This window comes from Camelus ferus, chromosome 14, assembly GCF_009834535.1.
Source record: "Camelus ferus isolate YT-003-E chromosome 14, BCGSAC_Cfer_1.0, whole genome shotgun sequence".
Classification (NCBI taxonomy): Eukaryota; Metazoa; Chordata; class Mammalia; order Artiodactyla; family Camelidae; genus Camelus; species Camelus ferus.
The window spans coordinates 42,819,925-42,845,755 of NC_045709.1; the positions used below are offsets into that span (position 1 = coordinate 42,819,925).

General features: G+C 38.7%; 1 protein-coding gene and 1 long non-coding RNA gene across 5 annotated transcripts; one reads left to right on the forward strand and one right to left on the reverse strand.

Moving 5' to 3' along the window:
- Positions 1-913: 913 nt before the first annotated feature.
- On the forward strand, positions 914-23,142 carry LOC116668687. The gene is made up of 3 exons (XR_004325920.1): positions 914-923; positions 1,095-1,101; positions 22,282-23,142. It is a non-coding gene; the product is annotated as an uncharacterized LOC116668687 (long non-coding RNA).
- Positions 6,757-17,984, reverse strand: SLITRK5 (SLIT and NTRK like family member 5). Of its 4 annotated transcripts, none has more exons than XM_032496799.1 (2): positions 17,170-17,984; positions 6,757-14,039 (listed from the first exon to the last, which is right to left on the reverse strand). In XM_032496799.1, exon 2 carries the CDS (start codon positions 14,029-14,031, stop codon positions 11,149-11,151), a length of 2,883 nt encoding a protein of 960 aa, XP_032352690.1. In that variant the 5' UTR covers positions 14,032-14,039; positions 17,170-17,984; the 3' UTR covers positions 6,757-11,148. The 4 variants fall into 4 exon arrangements, with proteins under 4 accessions (XP_032352690.1, XP_032352691.1, XP_032352692.1 ...); XM_032496800.1 differs by lacking the exon at positions 17,170-17,984 and adding an exon at positions 15,869-15,935; XM_032496801.1 differs by lacking the exon at positions 17,170-17,984 and adding an exon at positions 14,433-15,822.
- Positions 23,143-25,831: the final 2,689 nt, after the last annotated feature.

Below are 25,831 nucleotides of genomic sequence, written 5' to 3' on the forward strand. Positions count from 1 at the left end.
CCCCCAAATATCTTTTATTTTGATTATATTAGATATTTTAAAAAGTGCTTCTTTGATTTTTATTTTTCATTCTTCTACATTCCATTGAAATATTTTGATAGTATAGTATTGTTATATCCTGTAAATAAAATATTTATTTATTATAGTTGTTAGGCATGAAAGTGTATCTTTTGCAAACCAAAGTAATATCAACATATCTTAATGTTTTAATATTATATGTTTAATATCTAATTGAGTCTTAATTTGGAAAGAAAATTATAAATGTAAAAGGAAAAATAGCTAAGTATTTAAAATCTACATTATGCAGTTGTATTCCAATTCTCTTTAATGGGCAAAAGTAGTGACTGAACTGAATTTTGAAATATGTCAATATTAAATATAAGGTTGAAGAGCTAAAACATGTAGCTATAAAGTCAAATAGCTTCACATTCTCAAATCATGAATTCTCCAAAATATTCTAAGTGACCACAAGAAGTAAATACTTCATCATCCAAATCTTCATCAAGGTTAAAATGAAATAAGTTTGGATGGAGAGAAAGAATTTATATTTTGGTAGCAAAACAGCTTATAGACTTATAAAATTGTGTGGTTTGGGGTCCACAAGTGCAATTCTAAAGTCACTTCATTTAAGCCTCTTGTTCTCCATCTGTATGTTTAACAGACTATGTAAAGTGCGTATTAATAATGACCTATTTTATTGTGCTTCAAAAAAGAAGACAGGTAATTTTTAGCAATAAATAAGATTTCCTAAACTATAATTGATGTATAAAACAACTTAGAAAAATATGTCAATATATAGTCCAAAAATACTGTATCCTATAGTCACGGTGCCTTGTGACTAAATGCAATGATATTTTAAAATATTAAAAACTCTCCCACTGAAATATACATGTAGTCAGCCCCAGAGAAAAGTGTGTCCTCTTGTAGGAAGCTGCCCTGAGGAATGTATTATTCCTTCTGGATTACTTTTTCCCTGGAGGTAACATTCTCATTAGAAGGATGAACTGATTTTCTCACACCCAGGGGAAAGCACATAGTGCCCAGAAAAGCTTTCTAAATAGATAAATACCTCACCAGGCTTAAAACACCAGGAGCCTATCTGTGAATTCCTGAAAATTTCACCAGTATCTTGATTAAGGCAGGCTCTGAACAGTAATGTAAGTGCAGGACAACAATCATTACTTCCTGTAACCATTTTAAAAACTTCGCCAATTATACCAGCAAAGTAAAATTAATAATTAAAATTAAAAACTGGGATGAGTTTCATTTCCATTTTTCTTTAATTATCTGAACATATTTTAGAAAAGTGGACTAAAAGTGAAGCCGTTTGGAAAGTATTTCCCGTGTTTATTATAAACAGATTTAGAATTCACTAGTAGCATCCCCAATTGTTCCCTAATACAAACTTGCATGCCAAGGCGCTAAACAGTCATCCAATATCCTTACTGATATTTTAGCCAACCTTAAAGTTTATGGCAAGGTAAATGGTGTTGTTATAGACAACCTAGGATCTTTATAGTTTTCACTGAATTCACCTTAGTCTGTAGACATCTATAAATATGTACTTGTTAATTCACTTGGGGAGTGCCTGCTAATTGCGAGGTATTGTTCTAGGATCTGGTGATAGATATAATCATTATCCTAAATATCCCTTTTTCCTATTCTATCTTTATTTAGATGAATTTTGGCAAGTTAATTAGAGAAAAATCGTGGATTAATTCTGGATTAATAAATTCTCTCATGCACTGAACAGAAACATAATATTTGTATAGGACAATATAATGTTGCAAGATGATAATAGTTAGACCTTTTTAGTAGACATGAATGTCAGCTTGCTACACTTCCAATGTCTCTCAAGACATTATTTTAATGTACTTGAGTTTCTGTTCTCTTTTTAATAGAGAAGGTAATTGTTTAATTGTAATGTTTATTGTTGATTTGTCATTGTTACCATCTTAATTCTAACCATCAGCACTTCTGTTTATAACAGTCTATAAAGATTCCTTTAAGCATCTGAGGAGGAATTCAGATTGTCACTGAAACTAGTAAATGGCAGTTGTAATGATATTTGAAAGTATTGGGAATGGAAATAATTTCATTATTGGATTAACAACTAAATTTGTACTATAGCAGATAAAAGGAAATCAGTACTATCTATACTATTAATCACTAAGCAGGAGGGCAGTTGCTAAATTTAGAATATTAAAATGATGAATGATATATCACATATTTATTCTGCCTTTTATAATTAACTCTGTAAAAAAAAAATAAGCCAAGGAGCCTTAAATATTATGTATGGTACAGATTATTGATACATCTTTGTATGACATTTATTATGGAAACTTATCTAATAAAAAATAAGTATGCCCAAGAATGTTTGAATTAAAACCAAAATAATAGAAATTATCTCACAAATAACTTCAAGATGTGTTAAATGCAAACAAAATAAGCAAATATAAAATCACCATCTAATCAGGAACAGCATTCATTTGAGAAATAAATACTGATCATAATTTTTGAAATATACTGAAAGTTCAATATTATTTCAAAGGGTAAGAATATATAAGTCAATAAAACTATACTAAGTTCTTTCCTTTTCAAAGAAGCTGTAACTTTAACTTTACTAAAAGTATCTACAAATTACCATTCAATTTTGTAAACAAACAAACTGTTAATGGAGAAATTGAAAAATACATTTCAGTGATGATATACACATACATATATATAAGGAGAGAGAGAGAGGGAAAAAGATGCTTTCATCTGAAAGACATAATTATACCTTTCATAGGTATATAGTATAAATAGCAATGATAATCAATTACATGTTGCTAATTACAGTTGACATACACCCAGCAGAGAAAATGGAAATCTAAATTTCTTTAAGCTTTTCATAAACCAAGTGCATTGTAGTAATTTTTACAGATTGAATATAGGCAGAGACACAAAGAAAGTTGCCAAAGGACACGCCATCTGGAATGGGAAAAGGAACATAACTTGGAATTTGAGAGTCATCCTCTGCCTTGAGCCAGTGACTACCATTTAGTATAAAACAACACCAACTAATCTGCAACTATTGTTTCATTATTTCAGGCATAGGTTATTAACTTTCAGTGAAGGAAAAAGTTAAGATTACATGATCAATAAACCAAATCAACAGTAAAAATAAAAATCCAATTGACAATATATGTGTATAGCAATGCTAATCACATTTTGTTAGAAAAATAATAAAAAAGATGAAATCCAAAACTTCTTTACAAAATATGTCAGAGTTTAGTCTCAAAAAAAAAAAAAAAAAAAGAAAATAAATCTTAAAAGAAAATAAGCTGATTTGGAGGGTTTGGGAATTTCATTACATTATCTCTTACTTCCTCTAGATTTACATCAATTTACTTCCTTGAACATCAATTTACAAACAACTTATCACTAGCACAGTCAATAATACCAAAAATATTTTTCCTCTACTCATTTTGCTCTAATACACTGGAAAAATAGCCTTGACGATTCTGTCTCCCCCTTTAAAAACTTTTTAGTTGTGAATTTGTTGGATCAGATTTTCCAAATTGTATTTTCCATCCTGGAAATGATTCTCATAATATTTGATGTTGACATATTTTCAATGAATTGACCTTTTGCAGTATTTTCAAGTATTTGAGCAGTTAGTCCCCAAACATGGGGAAAAGCCCTTGTTGTGAGCTGCGATGGTACTTTCTTCCTGTAAGAACACACCTGTAAAGTTACTACTGCAGCGCTCCTTAGAATGTCCAGAAACCTGCGAGTGAGTCAGGCTGGTTTGCAAAAATGGCTCTGGGAGACTCCAAGTCGCTGTAAATCTCTAACACTTACAATTACATTTTTAGTAGAACATTTGCATATTGTAAACCAGTTCCCTCTGATTGTAAAATTATTCATTTTGATTTTTCCTATATTTAATCTTGCTTTCTTTATAATATAAACCTACATAGAATCTGCTACTTCATATATTATATACAAAGAATTAATAACTCTGAGCTCCTAGAGAACAATGCCTGAAAAACCCATGATTATGATATATAAATTTTAATACTCGAGGAACAAATTTTATTTAAACATGGTTGAAAGTTCAAATGCTCTCAGAGTCCAGCAGATAATATAATAGTATATGAAGGTGCTAGGTTAAGGTAATATGGAGGGTGCTTATCTAGCCTAAAGGCACTAAAATTCAAATTTATTTATTTTTAATGGAAATAAAATTGTTGTGATCAAATAAAACAGACATTTTTTTCAGGATTTAGCCCACGGATCAGCACTCGGTGAGCATAGCTTTAGTGTTCATAAGCTCACAATAGCAGCACTTTGTAAACTATATGCACTACCCAGTTAACCAAAGTGTGTAATTTAAGTACGTTAACATTCAAAGAGGTTTTCACCTTTGTATTTAGATGCTGTGTATTGAAGGTGATTATTAGTGAGTGTCAAGTCCTTAGCGACAATTTAATATCCACATCCTCTCACGTTGTCATGCTTACATAGCACTTGGATTGCTGTATTTTGGAATGATTTGGGATAATCATTAATTTGACTTCAAAGTTCACGCTAGCAAATGGGAGAAATATACCAACCTCTTTTCAATTTTTGCAGGGGGAAGGAGAAAACGATTTCAGTTGCCAAAATTAAACATAATAATAGAGATTATTTTCAGCACGTTTAAAAATGAGCACAGAGCTTTTAAGTGAAGGTATTAGGCCGTAATGGGACAATAAGATGACATCTTATGCAAAAAAGAAAGAAAACTTCCCTCAGATAAATTTTCTTAAATGAAGACAGAGTTCATTGTTGAAAGTAAAAAGATTTTGCAAACCATATGGAACAAGCAATTTCATAAAATGTACAATTTTACAGAAAGATCTTTTGTAATGTTTTTCTGTATATACATTTGTTAGCTTCTGAGAAGATATTTTAAATTTAAAATCCAAATACTCAATATTTACCTTTTACATTTCTTTCTTGTTAAAATTTCTAATGAGATACTTAATTTTCATCTAAGGTTTGAGGTTTTAAATCATAACTAGGCAACAAAACATCGTTTTGATTGAATGAGTTTAAACGGCAGTATGGTGAATGGAGTTTAAATATTCTCTGACATATATGAGTAATTTCTGGATCTGAATGTTCACATTTGGTTTTCAGAAGTGAAATACTCTTGATTTTGGACTTAAATATCGCAAAACTATTATACTACAATGGTAAAAAAGCATGATGTTATATGGATAACTTATATAGATATATCATTACAGGTAAAATATATTTATTGGCCAAGTATTCATACCTTTTTACATACCAATTTTTATATTTAATATTTAAAATTTTAGTCTACAAGGGCCTGATTAACAGCTCATGGATGAAACACACTGGTCACATCTCTATTGTAACATCTGACAAAGAACTTTGCTAATCAATTAAAATGGGGTTGCTGCCACCCCTCATACTTTATTTAAATAGGCATGTGCTTAACTACAAACGGAAAATACAAAACTATTTTGGTTTCAATATTCATTATTAAGTTTTATTTTTAATGAACCATACAATAAGATTCTTTAAAAATGTGTTAGTTGGAAACTCTAAAATTGATTACCAGCAGTAATAATCACTGTTTAAGAAAATTTAAAATATGCCTATCCCAGAATACCAAAAAGTAACCAAAATTTGCTACTAGGATATCTATGATTCAATACTGAAGTATCACAAATTTGAATTGAATTTACATTGTGATATGTTGAAAATATTCCTTAAAAACGTAATAACCTGAAAATAAGTTTGTTGAAAGTCAACAAAGACACAAATGAGCCTTCAATTTGAAAAAGCCACAATTCCATTTCTGCAGGTTAACTTTAAAAAAAAAAAATCACCCTTAAAAACATTGTTTCATGTTTTCCAGGGAGTGAGGGGCATAGCTCAGTGGTAGGTAGCATGCGTGCCTGGCATACAGGAGGTCGTGGGTTGAATCCCCAGTGCCTCCATTAAGGGGAAAAAAAATTGTTTCATATTTTCCACTTTTAGAAACACATGTAATTTTGAAGCATGAACATGTTTATTTTATAGCAGAAATATACACTATTCCTTCATGTTCACTGAACATAGAGTACCTAATTAAAAAAAACCTCATTGGAAGACTTCCATTCAACATCTCTCTATAAATATTACTTTTGTAAAATGATTTTTCTAATATATAATACAATGTGTCTGACATACTTAGCATTATGCAATATATCATATGTTTTTATTTTGGCTTTAAATATAAAGTGAGAATGTCAAATTATTTCACATTTGCATTTTATCAATTCTCTAGGAAATATTTGTTTTGATCTTCAAAAGCTCTTTTTATAAGACATCATCTAAATCAATCAAGCTTAATTAAGGCTAAATTTTGTTTTAAAAAATGAATGCAAAAACTACTCATTTTATAATACTGGTAAATTACCATGAGAAATATATGGCAGGTGTCTTGTAAGCCAAATGATCTGCCATAAACAGGATGAAAAGAGTATATTATTGTCACACTCAAACATTATACAGCATAAAATTCTTTTCTGTTCCCCAGTCTAACATGCCTAAGGCATACAACACAAAAGTATAATTTGAAATAATTAAAAACTGAAATATAAAGAAGTCAAGATGAAACTTAGGTATGCAATGCTCTTTCATAATACCATTTTTTCGTATGTCATATACTTGCTACATACACCAATGGAAATATATATGGACAGTTATATACAGGCATTACATTGAATTAAAATCAATTTAATGGTAAAATGCACAGTTGTCAAATGCAATATTAACTGATATAAAGTTCATTTGGATATACATGTTAGATAATTATTTTTAGGCACATGACTAATGTCCATCCAACTATTTTAATTTTACTGTCATATATTTGCATTTGCAAAATAGTGGAGAACTTCAAATGGTTGTGAGGAGCAGTATGCACAAATCAAATAGTTAATTTAGTAACAGCTTAATTACCACTTTCATGTTTTACTTCCTTTGAAAAACAACTCATTAAATGTTTCTGCCTTCCATTAAGTTCTTTTGTTGTTTTTAGTTCTTCTTTCTTGGTGTAAAATTTATTCTTAAAATGAATTAAAAGGAGTATTTTGCCACCTTTGCAAATATCTTAATTTGGAGCCATCTAAAAGTGCACCAAAAGCATATTTCCAAATGAATTGGAAGCATATTTGTGGTCTGCTTTATTTTCTTTAATTTGGAGTTGTGTGACTTTGCGGACAATCTGTTGAGCTCCTGAAACTAAGTAGTCAGTTTTTGGCATTTCAAACAGGGACTGAACTATTCTCACTCTCCCTTGCTCTACCAAAAAATAAAGAAGAGAAAGGATCAGAGACAGAGAAGAAGGAAAGGGGAAGATGTAAGGAAAAAGGAAGAGAGTCCCAAAATAAAGAGTAGGGAAAGGAAATTATACATATTTAATTTGAATAACTTGCTAACTTAGTAAGAAGAATAGAATTAATGATAGAGGGCAAGAAACTGGTATCTTGGATCAAGTTCTTAAATTCTAACCTTTTCCACATTCTAAGTGTGGATTTTTCATTACACAGTTGCTTGAATTTCCTATTGGGGTTGAGGGGACAGTGATGAGGGACAGACTTAGATACCCAGAACATTCACCAAAAATTTCCCCTTCATATATGTAAAGGTGATAACCTTGCTTAACCAAAAAATGTGTTCTGAGTATGATCTAATGCTAAAATTGATCAGTTCATAACTTCAATCAATAGTTTAACTGTAAATGATTTTGAATATCAGCATACAAATTATCTACATTTACATGGATTATATTTACTTTCTCTGAGATAATTTAAGTATTTACACTATAATCATATATATAGGTAAAAATAAGATTTTGTAATATCTACCTAGAGACATATTTAGATGAGCTTATGAAACATATCAAATAGAACAAGCACAAAGAGTAAGCTTAGTTTGCACCCGAATTTTAATTGATGCCTGAAACATTACATATTTTTGTTCTCCAAAATTCTATGGAGAGAATTTGCAGGGTTCCTTAATCTAATCATATACCACTGATCTACCCACTTTAATTACTGATTCAGAAAACCTGAAAAACCAAAAATCAAATATTCAAAATGACACAGATTATGTTCTATTGTATACGTTAATGTATAGGCAGGAAACCATGTGTAAGGAGAAAATAATTCACTTTTAACTCTATACAGTTTCATAATTCTACATGTTAAAAATTTTTCAAGTTTATTCGGGCAAGGATAAGTTTATTTTTATCCCTTTAATACAGATATGAAAAGTATAATTTAACAATCAGAATTAACTTCTTTGCATAAATCATATACTTGTTATTTTTTGAGAGTAAAAACTGGTGGACATCTTATGAAGAGTAGAGGTAGAAATGAACCACCTACAGTGAGTCTATCTGTGACAAGATTATGTGAAATAGTGCTGGTTTGCAAATAATAATATTGTTTTGTAAATCTTTGAAAAATATATCAACAAACTTTCTTTGGAAGCTACTTATATTGTCCAGAACTACATTTTTGATTTCGTGTAATTCTTAGCTCTTACTTTTTATGCATCAATTAAGAAGTAAACCTTAGTTACATGGAGGATTCCACTTTGTGTAATATTTTATAATTTATACAACACTGTCATATCTACATATAATAATATTGAAAAAGCCATTTTGATATTTTTAAAAGAAAAGTAACTCCCACTGTGAAGAAAAAATTCATAGCAACCCCAATTGTGAAGTCAAATACTTGTGTGTGTGTGTATATATATATATATATATCTTCTAATCCTGGATCTGATATGGAGGAGGTAGATGGAAAGTAAGAGAGAAGTTTTTTCTCATGGTAATAGCATAGCATTAAGTTTATTCCTTTCCTCTTTGAAAAAAAAAAATTGGAAGGGAAAATGTTGCACGGAATGGGGACAGTTTACTTCACTTGGCCAATGTAGCATTACTATTTATTTTTTAATTCCTTAGGGAATCTGTTACCACCTTTTCAATCTATTTTCAAGTAGTTACTGTCAATTTACTCATGGGTGAATGCTGCCTCTTTGTGGCAGAATGCCATGGAAAGTGTTCCTTAAACATAAACTTCATGAACAGCCCTTGATTTTGTACACATTCCAGTGAGATTTGGGGAGATCCACCAACACCAATGAAGCACAAGGCTCTTTAAGTTTCAGATTAATTTACATGTTTCCTACCCTTAAGTACTAATCTCATTCACTGCCAAACCTTACTCAGAGATACTCAGGACAGCTTGTACACACCAACATTTTGAACATGTAAGATATAGATCAACTTGAGATAAAGTACCCATCATAATTGTTGAAGGTAGTTTTACACAAGTTAAATTCTAGACCGAATAAATAATATTGGCATGACAAAACACATACTATAGAGAGAAAAATCAATATGTAATATGTTACTTACCATGCTCCACATGTTAGATGAACACTTCAGTAAGGAAAAGAAATGTACAATTGAAATTCATTAACACATTAAATGACATATGTAGAGAAACATACTTCCCTGAACCAACAAATGTGTAATTATATATATTTTTAAAATCTGATAATTAGGGGAACATTTTTTTCTTTTAAGAATAAAAGTTAGCTACTATGTCTTAAATTGTTAATAACGGCGATTTAGTCAATCACACATAGCTATTTCTTTTGCACCTCACACAATCATTACTTCAATCCCTCTTATTTGACATAGTTATCAAGTGTTTATTCAGAAACTATTTAAAAAATTACATGTGCTGGGATACATATGAGACTGTAACAACAGTAGCCCCATCTTACAGAGATCCTGTTTGTGGCTGTCATCATTGCTTGCTGCCCAGAGGAATAAAGACATTGTATAGAGATTTGTACAGTCCATCATTTGGTCTTCTGAGGTGCCAGTATACGTGGATCTGTACAAATGCAACTGGGTTTGGTTAAACAATCAAAAATTGGCTACAATAGTAGTCAAATCAATGCATCATTTTGGTTGACTAATAAAAATACTTTTAAATCTTCTCTAATAAAACCAGAAACTTGCACACGATTCTCACTCAAATGGCCCAATTAATTGCCCTAAATATTTTTCTTTTATACATTGGGGCACAGTTTTTTTTTTTTTTTAAATTACAGATTCAATTGGGTGGGTTGCATTGACTTTTAAGATTTTGCCATTAAGTTCACCATATTTTTAATGATTTAAAAATGCCTTCCTGATATCACTTCAGTTTTGGAAATGCAGCTCCTGATATAGTGTGACACCTCTGTGAAAATCATAGGCTAAATAGTGAAGGAAAGAGAAATGCTAAATGTGCATATAAAAATAGGTGCTACAATAAAATATTTGTATATTTCATCAATAAGTTATTTTGACTAATCAATTATGGATCATATAGCTCTGTAATTTTAATGATTTGTCCACATCTATGGTGATCCTTTTCAAGATCACAATACTTTTTTTTTTTAATTCAAATGTCCAGAATGCATACAAACACATCCTTTAAAAAGAAAGGAAAGAAATGAGAGGAGAAGGAGGCAGGGAGGCAGGGAGGCAGAGAAAGGAAATAGAGGAAGGAGAGGGAGCGGGGAAAGGAGAGGGAGGGAGAAAAAGGGAGGGAGGAAGGCGGGTGGCGGGCAAACTTTCTATTAAAGTTGGGGTGTGCTAATCTCTCCACAAAAGCCATTTAGACCCACCCATGGCTCGAAGGGGGAGAAGGGGAGGGGGAAAGGCAGTAAAACTGGAAGAGTAGAATCTATGCGCTGCCATCTACCACCATTCTTAGCACTTCCAACCACTACGAAAATGACTGCGACCTTTAAACAAGTCACCCGCGCAGCGAATTGCCCTCCATAAAGCCCTTCTCCTCGACTCCCCCACACTCAAGAAGAGAAAGTGATGTGCCCAGTTTACACAAATGTTTCCCCACGGGTATATGAAAAGGAAATTGCACACCCTTTCAGTATCTTCCGCCGAAGCTGAGAATCTCGTGCCAAGGCACTTCACCCTAAACTTTGAAACAACACAATTAATGAAATGTGTTCACCGTGTGTGTCTGCTTGCTTGTTTGTTTTCAATGCAAAAGCTCCAAGGGAGTTTCTTTGCTTTTAGAACTGGCTAAAAGTGGTCTGTTTTTCCAGCACTTCGAGGTAGTCCGGCTCAACGTTTAGTTTTGCTTTTAACTCCAGATATTCGTTCCGGTTGGGTTCTACAAAGACAGCACTGGGGGGGCTGTAGAGCACCGGTTCCCGCAGCCTGCTGTCCCCTGCCCCCGGGTGCAAATACTGATGGGGGCGTCTCAGGTCATAGTTGGGGGAGAAAGTATAAGCAGCAGGGCTGCACGGGAACTTGGGATATTCCGGGAGGCTGTTGCCGGCGGGGGTGGTAGAGCAGTGTTTGTCTGGTTCTAAAATGCCTCTGTAAAAGCGGTCGGCGTCCTGCACCGGCGACAGCAGGTCCTCCCGGGGCTCGATAGTGCTGACGCTATAGGCGGGGCTCCGCAAGTGGTGGCTTTCCCGCCTCTCCTCCTCCCCCGGCTGCAGCTGCAGCTGCGGCGGGGGCTGCTGCTGGGGCGGCTGCGGCGGCTGCGGCGGCGGCGGCGGCGGCTGCTGCTGCAGGTGGTGGTTGCTACTATAAGTGACCTTGAGCTCGTGCAGGTCTTTGTAATCCTCCACGGAGTTGCCCTCCCGGGAGCGGTAGATAGGGTTTTTGCACATGTGGCCCAGTGGATGGGGGATGTACTCGTACACGTGGCCGGCGGGCGTCTTCACCTTGGGCAGCGCAGGCCCGCGGTGGTGCACGTGCGCGTGCGGGTGGCCTCCCGCGCCCCCGCCGCCGCCGTATACGCTGTACTGCATGTTGAAGGAGCTCACGTCGGAATTGTTGGTGCTGGTGTGGTCGCTCTGGTTCTTCTTCCTGCGCTTCATGACTAGCACGAAGAGCCCGGCGGCCACGAAGACCGACATGATGAAGACCAGCAGCAGGCTGAGGATCAGCACGGACAGGGGCACCGACGACGCTCCTCCGCCCGCGCCCAGGCCCGCCGGGGCCCCGGTGCTGTTCAGCCGCACCGCGGGGGTCACGGCGCTGGTCCTCACCGGGACCTGGATGGAGGAGGGTGTGGGCGTGGAAACCACCACGTCCGAGTAGTCTGGGCACAGCAGCTCCGACTTAATGGAGCGCATATCCGTCTCAGCGAACTTCTTGGGCGCCTTGCAGATGACTTCGTCCACCAAGACACCCACTTTGAGCTGCTCGACCCACAGCTTCATGCCCACCACGTCGCAGGTACAATCCCAAGGGTTGTCGTGCAGGTCGATTTGGATGAGTGACTTCAGCTGGTCCAGAACTCCACTCACCGGCAAGGAGGTGAAGTGGTTACTCCTCAGGTTTAGTCTGAGGAGGGTCAGGCCTGAGAAGACGCCAGAGGGCATGGCCTGCAGGAGGTTGTTGTTCAGGAATAGCAGCTGGAGGTTTGGGACCGGATCGAAAGTCCCGGGCTGAATCTCGCGTATGAGGTTGTACTGGAGGAAGAGATACTGCAAACTCTGCAGGCCGTAGAACAGCTCCGGGCTCAGCCTCTCGATCCTGTTGCCGTTTAGGTAGAGGCGCCTCAGGTTGGTGAGATCCCCGAAGGCGCGGTCCTGGATCATGGAGATGCGGTTGTTGCCCAGGTGCAAGAGGTCCAGCCCGGTGGCCTCCAGGAAGTCACTCCTGCGCACCAGGGCAATGTAGTTCTCCGTCAGATACATCTTCTTGGGGTTGTAGGGCTTGGGCTGCAGCTCTGCGATGCTCTCGATTTTGCGCTCCTGGCAGTTGACGTTGAGGCCCAGATCAGAGATTTGCAGGTTGCAAGTGCACGCGGTGGGACACTCCAAAGGCACCGGAGATTTGGTCTGGTAGGCGATGCTGGGGCCATAGTTGCCGTAGCCCAGGTCCTTGGAGGGCTGCCGAGAGGTGGGGCGCACCCTGGGCTTGTTAGGTTGGCGGGTCCCTTTGGGGGCCTTCAAGGGGGGTTTGTAAACAGCAGAGGAAGAAGTGGCCACGGAATTCACGGAGGCCGGGGTGGTATGTAAATACCCCGTGGTGCTCAAAGGCGTCTGAGGCCTCATCTCATAGTCTGAAATAAGTTTCCTTGGGCAAAGTTCCTGCTTGGACACCTCGTCCAAGTCCCGGCCGTGTAAGCGGAAAGGGGTCTCACAAACCACATCCCCCACCAGGGCTGAGTAGGAGATGCTGTCTAACCAATCCTTCAGAGAGATCAGCTCACAGGAGCAATTCCAGGGGTTTTCCTCCAGCTGTAACTCCACAACTTTATCCATGTGCTGCAACAGCCCCACATAGGGCAGAAGTTTCAGCCGGTTCCCCCGCAGGTCCAGGTGAGTTAAGGGCACAAAACGGAAAAGGTTGTTGGGTAAACTGGACAAGAGATTGTCATTGAGGATGAGCACCTGCAACAAATGCAGTTTCCCAAAAGCATTGGGTTCAATGACACTGATGTAATTGTAATCGACCTGTAGGTACTCCAGGCTCTCTAAGCCAAGGAAGGTATCATCTCGCAGAAGTTCCAGCTTATTATTGTTCAGATGCAATCTCCTTAAACCCCGCAACCCGTGGAAAGCCCCGGTCTCAATGTCCTGGATCACATTGCTACCCAGATGCAAAATTGAAGCCCCAGTATAATTGACAAACTCATTGGGATAGAGACGGTTCAAAAGATTTCCAGACAACAAGAGGTGGTAGATTGGGAAACGGGGAGGGCTAATTTCAGAGAGGCTGATAATCCCCCGGTTTTCACAGCTCACAGTTAAAATGCCGTCCTTTTCCTCACAAGGACATGCATTGTCACAGATTTCCCCATAATAATCGATGGTTTCTGCACATGAGAGGACGAGAGATGTTAGAGCAAACGCTAGAGTCTGCAGCATCCAGCTCTGCATTTTTCTGTGAAGGTCCTGTTCCAAAGTTACTGGGGGGCAGCAAGTGTGCATTTTATCTCCTGCAAGGGAGAGAGGAAAAAGGGAAACAACAGAATATGACAAAAAAATTTAAAGGATCAATCAGAAAGTCTCTCTCTTCCCTACTGCTATTTGTCTGAAATCCCGAAGGAGGGGATATGAATGACACCCCCACCCCCAGTGGTACATCGACATTCTCCAGACTTTATTAAAATCTGATATTCATTTTGATTTAAAGGTTGATTTCATTTCCTAATGCCAACAGGAACATACTGCTCTTTATAAGGGCAGGTTAGTCTCATTTTAGTGTTCTTCCCTGCTCCCCCCCCCTTTCAAAACCAATCCATAAATATACATAAAATGGCTGTCACTTCAGTTTCATGGTTCTAATTTAAGAGAAAAGAAGCACCATTTTACAAGGTTCCCCACCTCACCTATACCCAGGTCCTCTGCCTTTCAGAACCTCTTCAGTTAACAGTTCACCGTGAAGGTCTCCCATTTTCACAGAGAAGCCAGAAGCCACAATACTTGGACTATTTTAAAACCATCGCTCGAAATGCCAGAGTGGGAACCTAAAGAATACTTTTCAGAGGCAAAAAGGGTGCGAGATTATGCATTAAAAGGACCCAGAAGAAGCTCTTAAGTCACCAATTGTCTTCAGGAGCTTTGAGTGTGGAGAAAAAGGAGAGCGCGTTCGCTTTTATGGTGGACTTCGCTATCGGGCTATTAAGCACATCAGCGTCCTAATTGCATGCACGGTGCCACTTAGCAGCGCTTCCCTGAGAGCGCCCTGCGTCCACTTCTCCTCATTGATCATGTCAGCGACGCTACCAAACCGCATCTTTAAGCCACTGAAATAGTTCTGCACGGTGGATTACAAAGAACTCTGCGAAGGCATCCGCAATCCCGGAACATCTCCTGATACCTGGAGTTTAAAGAGGACGTTCCTCTCGCTTACCGGGAATCAGCTAAAGTAAAACCGAGGACCAGCACCAAAAACCTCCCTTAGCTCGGGCTCCACGTCAATTTGCCACAGTATGCAAGACTCAGGCTACTGAATTAGTAAGATTTGGGCTGAACTACCTCGCCAGCATCCCCATCTTTGGAGTTGCTTAGTACATTTAATTATCAATGCTTTACTCCCTCTCCTCTTCCTCCCCGCCCCTCCCTGAGGAAGGGCACTTGGAATGATTAAGAGGCAATGTAGAAGCGAGGAAGGGGGAACAGCAAGTGACATAGGTCAGTGCTTTAATATTCGAATTTCATCTCCCTGAAGAATCTACCTGACTCCCTCCCCTTTCTTTCTGGCTTTCTTTTGTCCCCTTAAAGGCTTCCTTTTACTTCCTACTTCGAGTCGACAGCAGCACTCATAAAGGAAAGGACATAAATGGAGCGAGTGTGTGTGTGTGTGTGTGTGTGTGTGTGTGTGTGTGTGTGTGTGTGTGTGTGAGTGCGTGTTGCGTTGGTTGGAGGAACGGGGGGAGGGAACACTTGGTAGAAATGCTGGGCTCCGGGAACCAATGCCTTTTCTCTGGTCAACCTTGCCTCTGCCTCACCAACACCAAAGTCTGATGTCGAATCGCAACCCAAAACTAGAGTCAAGACGTTTCTGAGTCACGGGTTCAAGCGTGGAGACCTCGATCTTGATCCCCGAGCCGACTCCAGCCCGCGTTATTAAGAGCCCCTGCATTCGCACGCACGTGTGCAAGTGTGCCTGCGAATCATTCACGTGTGGCCACCCAGACGTGCCGAGACGAACGGGAACCACAGTGTATAAACCTCGCAAGTATCCCCGACCTCCCAACGCAGCGGCAAACACCTCCCCGCTTAAAAGCGGCAAAAGCACCTTCTATGAAAGCAAAACATTTACCTTGAAATTTCCGTTCTCCGCTGGATCAAATCTGTACATCCATTTGGCGGGGGTTGGGTCCCCTCCCCCTCCCTCCCGGTGCTTCCCCGCCCCCATTCACCTCCCACCCTCTGACAGCCCTTCGCAAAATGTGTCCAGCCAATATTAAACTCAAGCGTTTGCAACTTTAATTCAGTTCTGGCTAGCCAGGGTCGAAGAGTCGAAGAGCTTCCACTCACCCCACTCCCTTTCCCCTCCTCCTTGACATCAAAGGAGCCCGAAAATTTGAGAAAATAAAGTTGAATGAGCCGGAGAAGGCTGACATTCTGACTGGGAAGCGCACCTCCGATGTAAATTAGCGGGTACGCTGCACATTCTCGGATTCTCAGATTTTTTTTTTTTTTGGAAGGCGGAGGCGGGGAAGCTGTATTTGTTTCCCCCCAAAGAATTTAAACCCTGGATCGTCGCCGTGAACATCCCTGCATTAAGCAGCGTAGGGCCGGCGGGCTGGTGCCCGGCACCCAGGCCGGACCCGCGGCTCCGGGCACAGCTTCTCCCACAGCGGCCCAGGCAGAAGCACCCGGAGTTCCAGGACGCGAGGCTCCCCTCCCCCACCCCGCCCCAAAGCGAAGGAAAGGAAAGGGGAGGAAGAAGGGGAGGGCGGAGAGGGAAAGAAAGCCACCCGGCCGCCACACACACAGACACACACACTGGAGCCTCTTTTGCAAAGTAAAACGGCCGACTTACCCCGTCTCACATCTCCAGGGCCCACTCATCATAGCCACCCTTACAAAAAATACCTCTTTGGGGTGTGCTCTGGGGTTCGGAAGCCCAGGCAGAGCGGGCACTGAGATCCGAGAGGCTGGAGAGAAGAGGCGCCCGGACGCCGCCAGCCCCGGGCCGCCGCCGCGGAGGCGACCGCGGGTTCCGGGGCTCCCCAAACGGCTCTCCTCGGCTCCCTCCGCGGTAGTCGGAGCGGGCAGCGGGGGGGGGGGGCGGGCGATCGCGAGCGGCGGGCTGGGAAGGGAGGGGGAGGGGGCGGCGGAGGACCGGCGGTTGAGGCGCCTCTCGGTAGGGGCCGGGAGCAGGAGCCGGGCGGGGCGGGGAGGGAGCTGTTGGGGAGGGGGAGGCGCGGGACCGGAGGAGGGGGCCGCGAAGCAGGCTGCCTGGCCCCGCCGTTCCAGCCAACGTGACGGTCAGCCCTGCCGAGCGCTCGCACCCGCTCATACTCAATGCTCATTCGCACAGTCGCTCCCACCCGCCCCACCGCGGGATCGCTGGGTCCCCGGCATTCTTCGCCGTACCCCCAGGCGGGTACTTACACTTGCCATCTGCATAGGGGGCAACTTTCTCCAAGCCAGCATCAGCCGCCGCCCCCTCCAGCCGCCTCCGGCTCCTCGCACCCTCCGGCCTGGGTTCGCGCCGGCCGGCCCTCCCCTCCCCCCTCGGCCCTCCTCGCCGTCTTCACCACATTCCCCCCTGGTCAGTGGCGCACGCCGGGGGACGAGCCAGAGGGAGTGGGGCGCGGGGGTGTGCATGCATCGCCCGTCTTCTTCTTGCAGCGCACACTGTACATGGTAGTGTAGGGGCGAGCGAAGGTGGCACCGGCCCCTCGGCTGCTCCGGCGGCGGCTGCGGCTGCGGCTGCGGCTCCTGCGCCGTCCTCCGCCCCCCGCGCAACTGCGACCACCCGGCTGGGTTCCCGCCGCGGTTGTCCCCGTGCTGAGCCTGCCGCCGCTGCCGCCGTCGCTGCCGCCGCCGCGGCCCCTAATTAGTATTTGTAAGGCTCCCACATCCTCTTGGCCGTTTCATCGCTCCTTGTTTTGCAGGGGTTTTTCTTCTATTCCTTCCCCAGATGAGGCACACAATCGTCATTATTTGGGATTCTCTATCTCCGACATCCTTGGGGGACCCGGGGGACAGGAACAGCGTTGTTCTACGCCTGTGGCGTGTCCCGGCAGCCTGGCCTCTCTAAAAAACTCAGAGAAAGTCGCATCTTCCCTCCCAGGCGCTTAGGAGGTGGCAGCGCGGTAAGCATCGCAGGGGTCTCTGAGACATCTGCTCCGGCGCGGGCGCAGGGCCCCGTCCAGTGCACTTGTTATTGTCGCGCCACTGGTGCGAGCCAAGCTGCAGCAGACATGATGGGCCCGGGGCGAGGCGGGCGCTCCGTGGCCGATAGATGGCAGCCGAGGGCGAAGGCGTCCCTGGGCTCGGGCGGCGCAACCGGAGCCCCCCTTGGATGTCACATTCGTGGGAGACAGTGGAGTCTTGGACCATGTGCGTAACAGGAGCGTGGGACTGTGCAATCCTCGGATTGAAAAAGGGAGGAGTGGAAATAACCCCGACAGTGTCAGGCTTGTTGGTGGTCAGGGACAGATGATTCCAGCTCTGCGCTCATCGCCTGCCTTCCACCTCCCATTTAGACTAACACAGCCCGTGCTGCTGTCTCTTGTACTTAATGTAAAGGACCCTGGAAGAGGGAGTGGTTCATCCTAGCTACAAACAAGGGCGCTTTTTTTTTTTTTTGTAAGAATTACGTTTTATAAGTATGTCCGGGAGATACAAGGGAATGCGAACGACTTTCAGAGAGATTGTGAATGTATTTGGTGTGTACTAAAAAGCTGGAAATCCCTAAATAAATGCAGTATCGATAGAAAGCAAGTTTCTTGAAGAGTCATCTGCTAAACTCTACTAGCGTCATCTCTACAGTAAGTACTCCTGGCTCTTTCCATGAAACCAGACACCTCCTTCCCCAAAAGAGGGTCTTCACATGCATAAGGAGTATTTCCAAGGTTTGTACTGTTGGCGCTGCAGCCCACTCCGGGTATAGAAAAAAAGTTGGTCCTAATAAGTGGCCCAACGCAGGCTGAGTGCACATGTGCCTGTTCCTTTGGTAACTGGCTAGTTTTACCACTTAAATATATTGTATCCATCTGATTTTGGAATTAATTATGTAGTATCTTTCGGAACCGTCTTACACATAACTGACATTGTGTCCTTGTTAACAGTTGGGGTAATATTGTGGTTATAATATCTTGATTAAATTTAAAATTAAGATTAAATTCTTATATATATGTAGCCACTAACATATTTCCCACAGCCTCTATGTTGAATTAGAGTTTTCTAGAGGTGGTGAATATTGATTGCAATCTGAGGTTTTGCAACATTTCTTGAAATTTCTCCTGCATCTATTCTGCAAGGTTTTTTTTTTTTTTTTTTTTTTTTAAGTAAAGCCATTCATTCTTAGTTTGGAAACAGTTTTGTTTATTTTGCTTAAATTTCGGGTAAGTAAAAGAGTGGGAGGAAAGAAGCAATTTGTAATACCAGATAATTAAAAATAAAATCTCATAGTGGAACTTCCTGATAAATTTAGAAACATTTGGCCTAGGAATGATAGCCACTTGCTACAGGTACATTATATAAATAGACAACTTCAACTTCTCCCCAGAAAAGCTTGTGGCTTTTTTTTTTTTTATTTAGTCATTATCTTCTAACACAATAGAAACATTTTAGAAAATTAATTTTTTAAAGTATAATATTGCTTTTTTATTTTCAAAATACAGTGTTAAAAGTGTTAGAATTTTAAAATTATGCGTTAATTACAGTTAGAACCTTTTGGAATATAAGTCTTAAGTTTTATCACAGACATTTTTTTTTCAGTGTTGATTTCCTTCTGTGGACGTTCTCAAAAGGGATAAAATGGCTTAGCTAATTATTGGACTACTCAAAATAGCTGAAACATACATAGTTTAGTTCATTCTTTTATCCCTAAATCTTCACAATTGCATTTAATATCAAATTTTAATTTAATTTTTGGTTTTGTGTTACTTTTACTTTAAATATTTATTATCCTAAGTAAAGTACATTTTGTAGAGCTAAGAAGTATTAAACATGCTTGTAGTTAATTTGGGTTGTAATATTGTAGAAACACTGACACTAAAAATATTCTAGTTCACCTCTTGTGGTTCATGTAAATAAATAACTTTCTGCCATTAACTCAGTATTAAAGCTGGCCTGAGATGCCACCATTACCCTTTACCACTAGGTGTCTCTATGAGCTGCTCTGCAGGAAAGCAAATTTTGAGAAAATACTGTGACATGAAGAGACAAGAACAGAAGAACCAGGGAAGGAAGGCATCATAAAAATAAATAAAAGCCTCATTTATTAGTGTGTAGACCCCTATTTGTTTTGAATGTTGACTATTCCCTAGAAAAGAAATAAATGAATCATGTAACTGATCAAATTTTAGCAAGATTTTTATCCACAGGAACAAATGTATCTATGTTTTAGTCTATAGTCTACAATATACAGTCATATGATATGTATCCATGCTACCACACAATACTCAACTGCACACACATGATTACATAAACACACTTAGGAACTAGGAAATGAAGTGATTGATCAAAGACATCTCTCCCAAATTAAGGTCATTAACACTAAATTAAACATTATTTGATTGGGATGGATGTGAAAAGCTGAGAAGCTTTGTCCAAATGTTTGTGAATATATTTATGTCTATTATAATTAGCTCCTGATCTGATATCATGATAAATGCATTTCATATGTAGTAATATTTTTGTCAATAATGAGTGCAAATTGTGGACATAATTTGATACCTGTGTATTAAATTATATGCATATACAGCATATTAAGTTACATGCTGTATATGCAATTAGCGGACTTGTCACTCAAAATTGACCATATATTTTTGTGAATTCCTATTTATCATTACCTGGAATTATTGTTTCAGTGCTATGGACTTTGGAGGATTTCTTATATTAAAAGCACTTCTTAAAATACCTCATCATACTACATTTGTGTATCACTGCGTAGTTTCTTCAGAATGTTAAAATGCTTAGTCAGAAATTAGAGCCCCTCATGAAGCAGTCTAACAGAGATTATAAACAAGGACATTCTTTGGTAATAATTGTGAGATTTTATAAATACTAAGCAACACCATTGAAATCTAAAGCCAGTAGACCTTGTACTTTTGTTGCAGTTGTTAGCCAAACTGGTGAGTTAGGATTACAGACTTCTAATCTAGATTCCAGACCCCTCTCAAATTAGTTTGAATAGATTACTTTTGTGATAGTAATAGCTCTGAAAACTATACAACCCTACTTAATAAATGGAAACAATTTTCAGATTTAAATTATATTTTTAATGTCTTTGAAATTGAAATTACATTATACTCCATATGCCCGAAAGGGAAAAAGCTTCTCTTGGAGGTGAAAACATGAGTCATCATTTATGAATGTTTCTCTGTGCAACTGATAAACTGAATAACTGTATAGCATTTGTTTCTGATCAGTCTGATACATTTGGAATTACAATTAAATGTATTATGCAGTGATATTTGTCAAATTTGAAATGGCCAGCTAAATTGACCAATTTCACCAAGATTATTTATTCACTTACAGACTCAGTTATGTACAGTCTAAGAAATATGCTCTCAGAAGCATAAAAGAAAGATGTGCATAGAATAGACAATTTTCTTCCTTGCCTCATATAGTTCCTTATAAATACTTTCTTATATTCTTTTGCCAGAATTAGGTATTGAAACACTCTCTGCGGAAGACCACCTGGAAATACCTACCAAGATTTAAAATGGATATATCTTTTAAACAATCATATATTCAGAAAGTAGGTGTTAGGTGTACCACAATAAAGTGTGCAAAGCAATGTGTTAGAAGATATTCAGTGTAACAGATGCTTGTGCTGGTAAATGACTTAAGAATAGCCTGCATGTCTGACTAAATGAAAAGTTGTACACATCAATCTACACTTTGGGAGATCTTTCTTCCTGTAATAACACTGTATATAGGAATCCAGTTCTGTCATTATTAATGGTGTTGTGGGATCATCTATGTACCTTGTTGAAAGTAAGAGAGAGAGAGAGAGAAAGACAAAAGAGAAATTTCCTGGAAATATACACAAATCTAGCAATAGTGCTTGTCTCTTGGAAGACTGAGAAATATTGAGCAGAATGGAGATTTATTTTTCACCATACATGCTATTTTTTACTATTGGTTCATTTCAATTTACATGCACACTTCCAATAAAAAATTAAAAATGAAAAAGATATACTTGAGAAATAAGGATAATATTTGGAAGAATGATACGAGAGGTGATGATGAATTGAAGATGATTTTGCCAAATGAATTCCTGTCCTGTAGTTCTCAAAACTATTTTATTTTTTGTGACATATTGCTATCAGTGGAGGCCCAGAATATCTTTCTAAATATGTGAGTGTAAGTTAATTAGTTAAAATGGTTTTTCTTCATAGCTTTTATATGTGACATTCCATTCTAGCTCCCAATATTAATTAGTGGAGTTGCAATTAATAGAAGTTAGCTTCCATTATCTTCACTATACAGAACAATGCTGTGTACTGGCAACATTGACTTTATTTAATACTCTGATGGGTGAAGGGAAAGATCAAAATGGTTCTCTAGAGAAGACAAGTGATTATACTTGAAATTGTCAGCAGAAGACCTTTATTGCTATTTGCAGGATGACGAGTGAGTGTATAATTGTGAATACTTTAAATATACAAACTAATATCAGGCCCTGTTAGAACAAAGCCTTCTGTTACCTGGCTTATACTCACACTGAAATGTGCACATTCCAGTGGAAAAGAGGCAGTTTCATTATACAGCCAGGTAAGCTTTCTTACGCATCTTTCTAGTGGAGCTATGGTTTTTCTCTTGGAATTCATCAGTTCTTGGTTGTCGACTATCTCTAGTCATTTCTAGGAAACGAGCTCAAACAAGCATTATGTTATGCCTATATTTTTGGTATCCTTTCTGGTTTTTCAAAGAAAAACAATCATACTAAAACACAGTTTCCTCACAAAATTTTAAGAGGGACCACTGCTTGTATGGGAATGTCTAAATTAACCATACTTTATTCAACTTTTATCAGCTGGAATCCTTCATTCAACAGGAGACTCCCATAATCCTTTTATACCTTCAAAATAAATCTGCTTTTTCACCCAACTCCAAAACTCTTTCAACTAACGGGCTTGTCACTTTTCTTTGAATTATTCTTTTAGAGAATTCACTGTTAATCTCTTCTTCATCAAAAAAAAAAAATCTAACCAACAATGAAAACTTGATTATCTAAACATTCTCTTGCATCGTCTAGCACTTGATCTAGTACAGTGTTCTAGTCATGGCTTAAAGTTATCTTTTTCTCTGAACTAGATTATTATTCCTTATTGAGAACAGAATTTTATCATGTTTGTTACCCCCTTAACAGTGAAAAAAATGAGCTCAAAAATTCTTTGTATACACAAGAAATACTTACTTATTTATGAATTTATTCATTCAACAAATATTTTTTAGTACTTATATTATGTTAAACCCTATTATGTTTGATATAAAATAATTAGTTGATTCCTATTAGGATGGTTGGTAATTTCAGAGATATTTTGACTTCCTGATTAGCATTCTCTAGACAAAATAAATAGAATAAAATATATAAAAATACTATTGCATTAATTGTATGCTTGAATAATATTTCTTGTAGCATATATTTGTCAAGGCTTTACCAGAGTGTTCTCTAATAGAACTTCCTGTTATGATTTTTCTGTCACCTGTTTTGTTTAATAGCTACATAGGACTACCGAGTCATTGAAATGTGGCTGGTAATACAGGAAATACAATTTAATTTAAAAAACTTTAATTTATTTAAATTTAAATAGCCACATGTGGCAGGTGGCTACCATATGGAACAGTGCAGTTTTAGAATATAAATCCCTAGAAGACTGAGACGGTATTTCCTGTGCAATTTCTGGGATAACTTGGAAATTCAGTCAGTGTGAACAGCTGCACTCATAACTAATGATGGTGATTATGACACCCTCAATAAATAATGACAATTATGATACATATTTGGCAAGGGGCCTGGTTTTCATCCTGTTGAGGGTCTCTGTTCAATTCTATCAAACTGTAGTAAGTTGAGGGCCTTTACCATTCTTTTAAAGATTTCAAGGCATTTTACAGGCATTTCAGAATTCCTTATTACATCCTTATTACACTCCTATAAAGAAGGAAAGGTAGATTATTTTATGTCAATAGAATTTTATTAGAAGAGAAGTGCCTCTTTATGCATGATGAAGTACTCTCTTAAAGTGCTTTTCTCCAGATCACACAGTGGATGTTAGTAAAACTGGAAAAGAAAGTCCTGAATGGGTATTTTGGTTCAGGAGTTTTCTAGAATAGGCTTTTTGTGCAGAGAAGTCTGTCAGTCAGAAATAAAACTGCACTTGAACTCTTGCATTCCATCTCTATGAGTACAAAAGCTCTATTTTGAAGTTTAGTGGTGTTTTGTACAATTAGAGTGGGCAGAGTTTGGATAGGAAGTAGCAATTAATGAATTTATTGAATGCAAACATGGCCTCTAATCTCCATGCAGATCTGAATGAATCTCAGTTTAAATAAAATCATACATTTGAAACAAAGATGTAATAGCTTGGTAACCAGTTCCAATTATTATAATTCTTGAGTTTTAAGTTTTGTCTTTAATCAATCTAAAATATTAGTAATAAAATTGACTTATATTTCCACTTTGGGAAAAATCAATATAGCTTCAAAAGGAGCGTTAAGTGCCGAAGAGCTGAAGTCCTAAGTCAGTAGGAAGCCTCCTGAGAGTGGCTCTCAGAGATCTCAACCCCACTCTTGACTCTGGCTTTGCATCATTCGGGCACGTGCATTTATGAAGACACCTCTCTGGGTAGATCACATATTTTATATACAAAGAATATACTGTGCTTTCTTTTCAATGGACCATAAGACTATCACATTGGTTAATCAAATGATAAGTATTAAAATGTAATTTCTGGGGAAAAAAAATAACTTACAATTATTACTCTTAAATTGTAGACTTTATTCACTTTATCCTAAAATGTAAAGTTATCTTCATTTAAATAAATATTGGCTATGAATGCTCACTTGTGGATGGTGTACCTTCTGTGAAAAACAGATCTGTGGCAGCTCAGTTTTAGTTTAATCTAACATGATCCCTTTTTTATCCCGTGATCAAAAACATTCCATCAATCTACTGAAGCTTTTATAGTGACACTAGACTCATAGTTATTGTCATATGACATATTTCAATGTATGCTGGATTTTAATTGATTGTTACATATCTCAATGAACAAAAAAACCAATCTGGATTTGAATCACCAGTATAAGATGCACACTTCATTGTACAATCAATCTGCAGCCTTAATTGATACATGAGTAGTGACAGTTATGCAGGCAGACTTTGATCAATGACTGCACTGCCACTTACCTGTATGAAGATTCTGATGAATTTATTTCTAGCTACTTTTATATTTAAAAGCATTTCATTATAATATTGATGTGGTACCATTTAGAGGTAATTTAATATATAGAGAAAGGGAGGCCTAAATTGATTTGTCCCAAAGAATAGGAATCTATTTAACTAGATCTTTCAATTTGCAATGTGATTTATTGGCCAGGCATCAACAGACAATTTATACATCATTTATAATTTAAAACCAAAGGTAAATAAATTGTATATATACATACAACATACATATACTCCTTACTATGTAGTAGCTATTTTATGTAGATTGTCTTATTCTTCCACGTAATTGTTACAGCAACTTCGTGAGTTGTTATTTTTCCTTACAGATGAGGAAACTGAGTTTCAAGGTAGTTGGTGATATCCCATTTCAGACGGACAGCACACAGGACATCCAGACCACATTATGAATTACAAGGACTCTCAGTATCCATTTTTTTGACTTAACTACCCCAATTCAAATGCACACTTATGAACTTTTACCTCAGTTTAAGGAAAAGTGAAAATAATGTATATCAATACTTAGTAATTAGCTTCAATAAAGATACTTTCTAAGTGACCCATCATTTCTAGGATGTCAAAGATATTCTAAAACAACAATAGAAATACATTCCAAATTACCAACACATAATACTACTCTTTAAAATA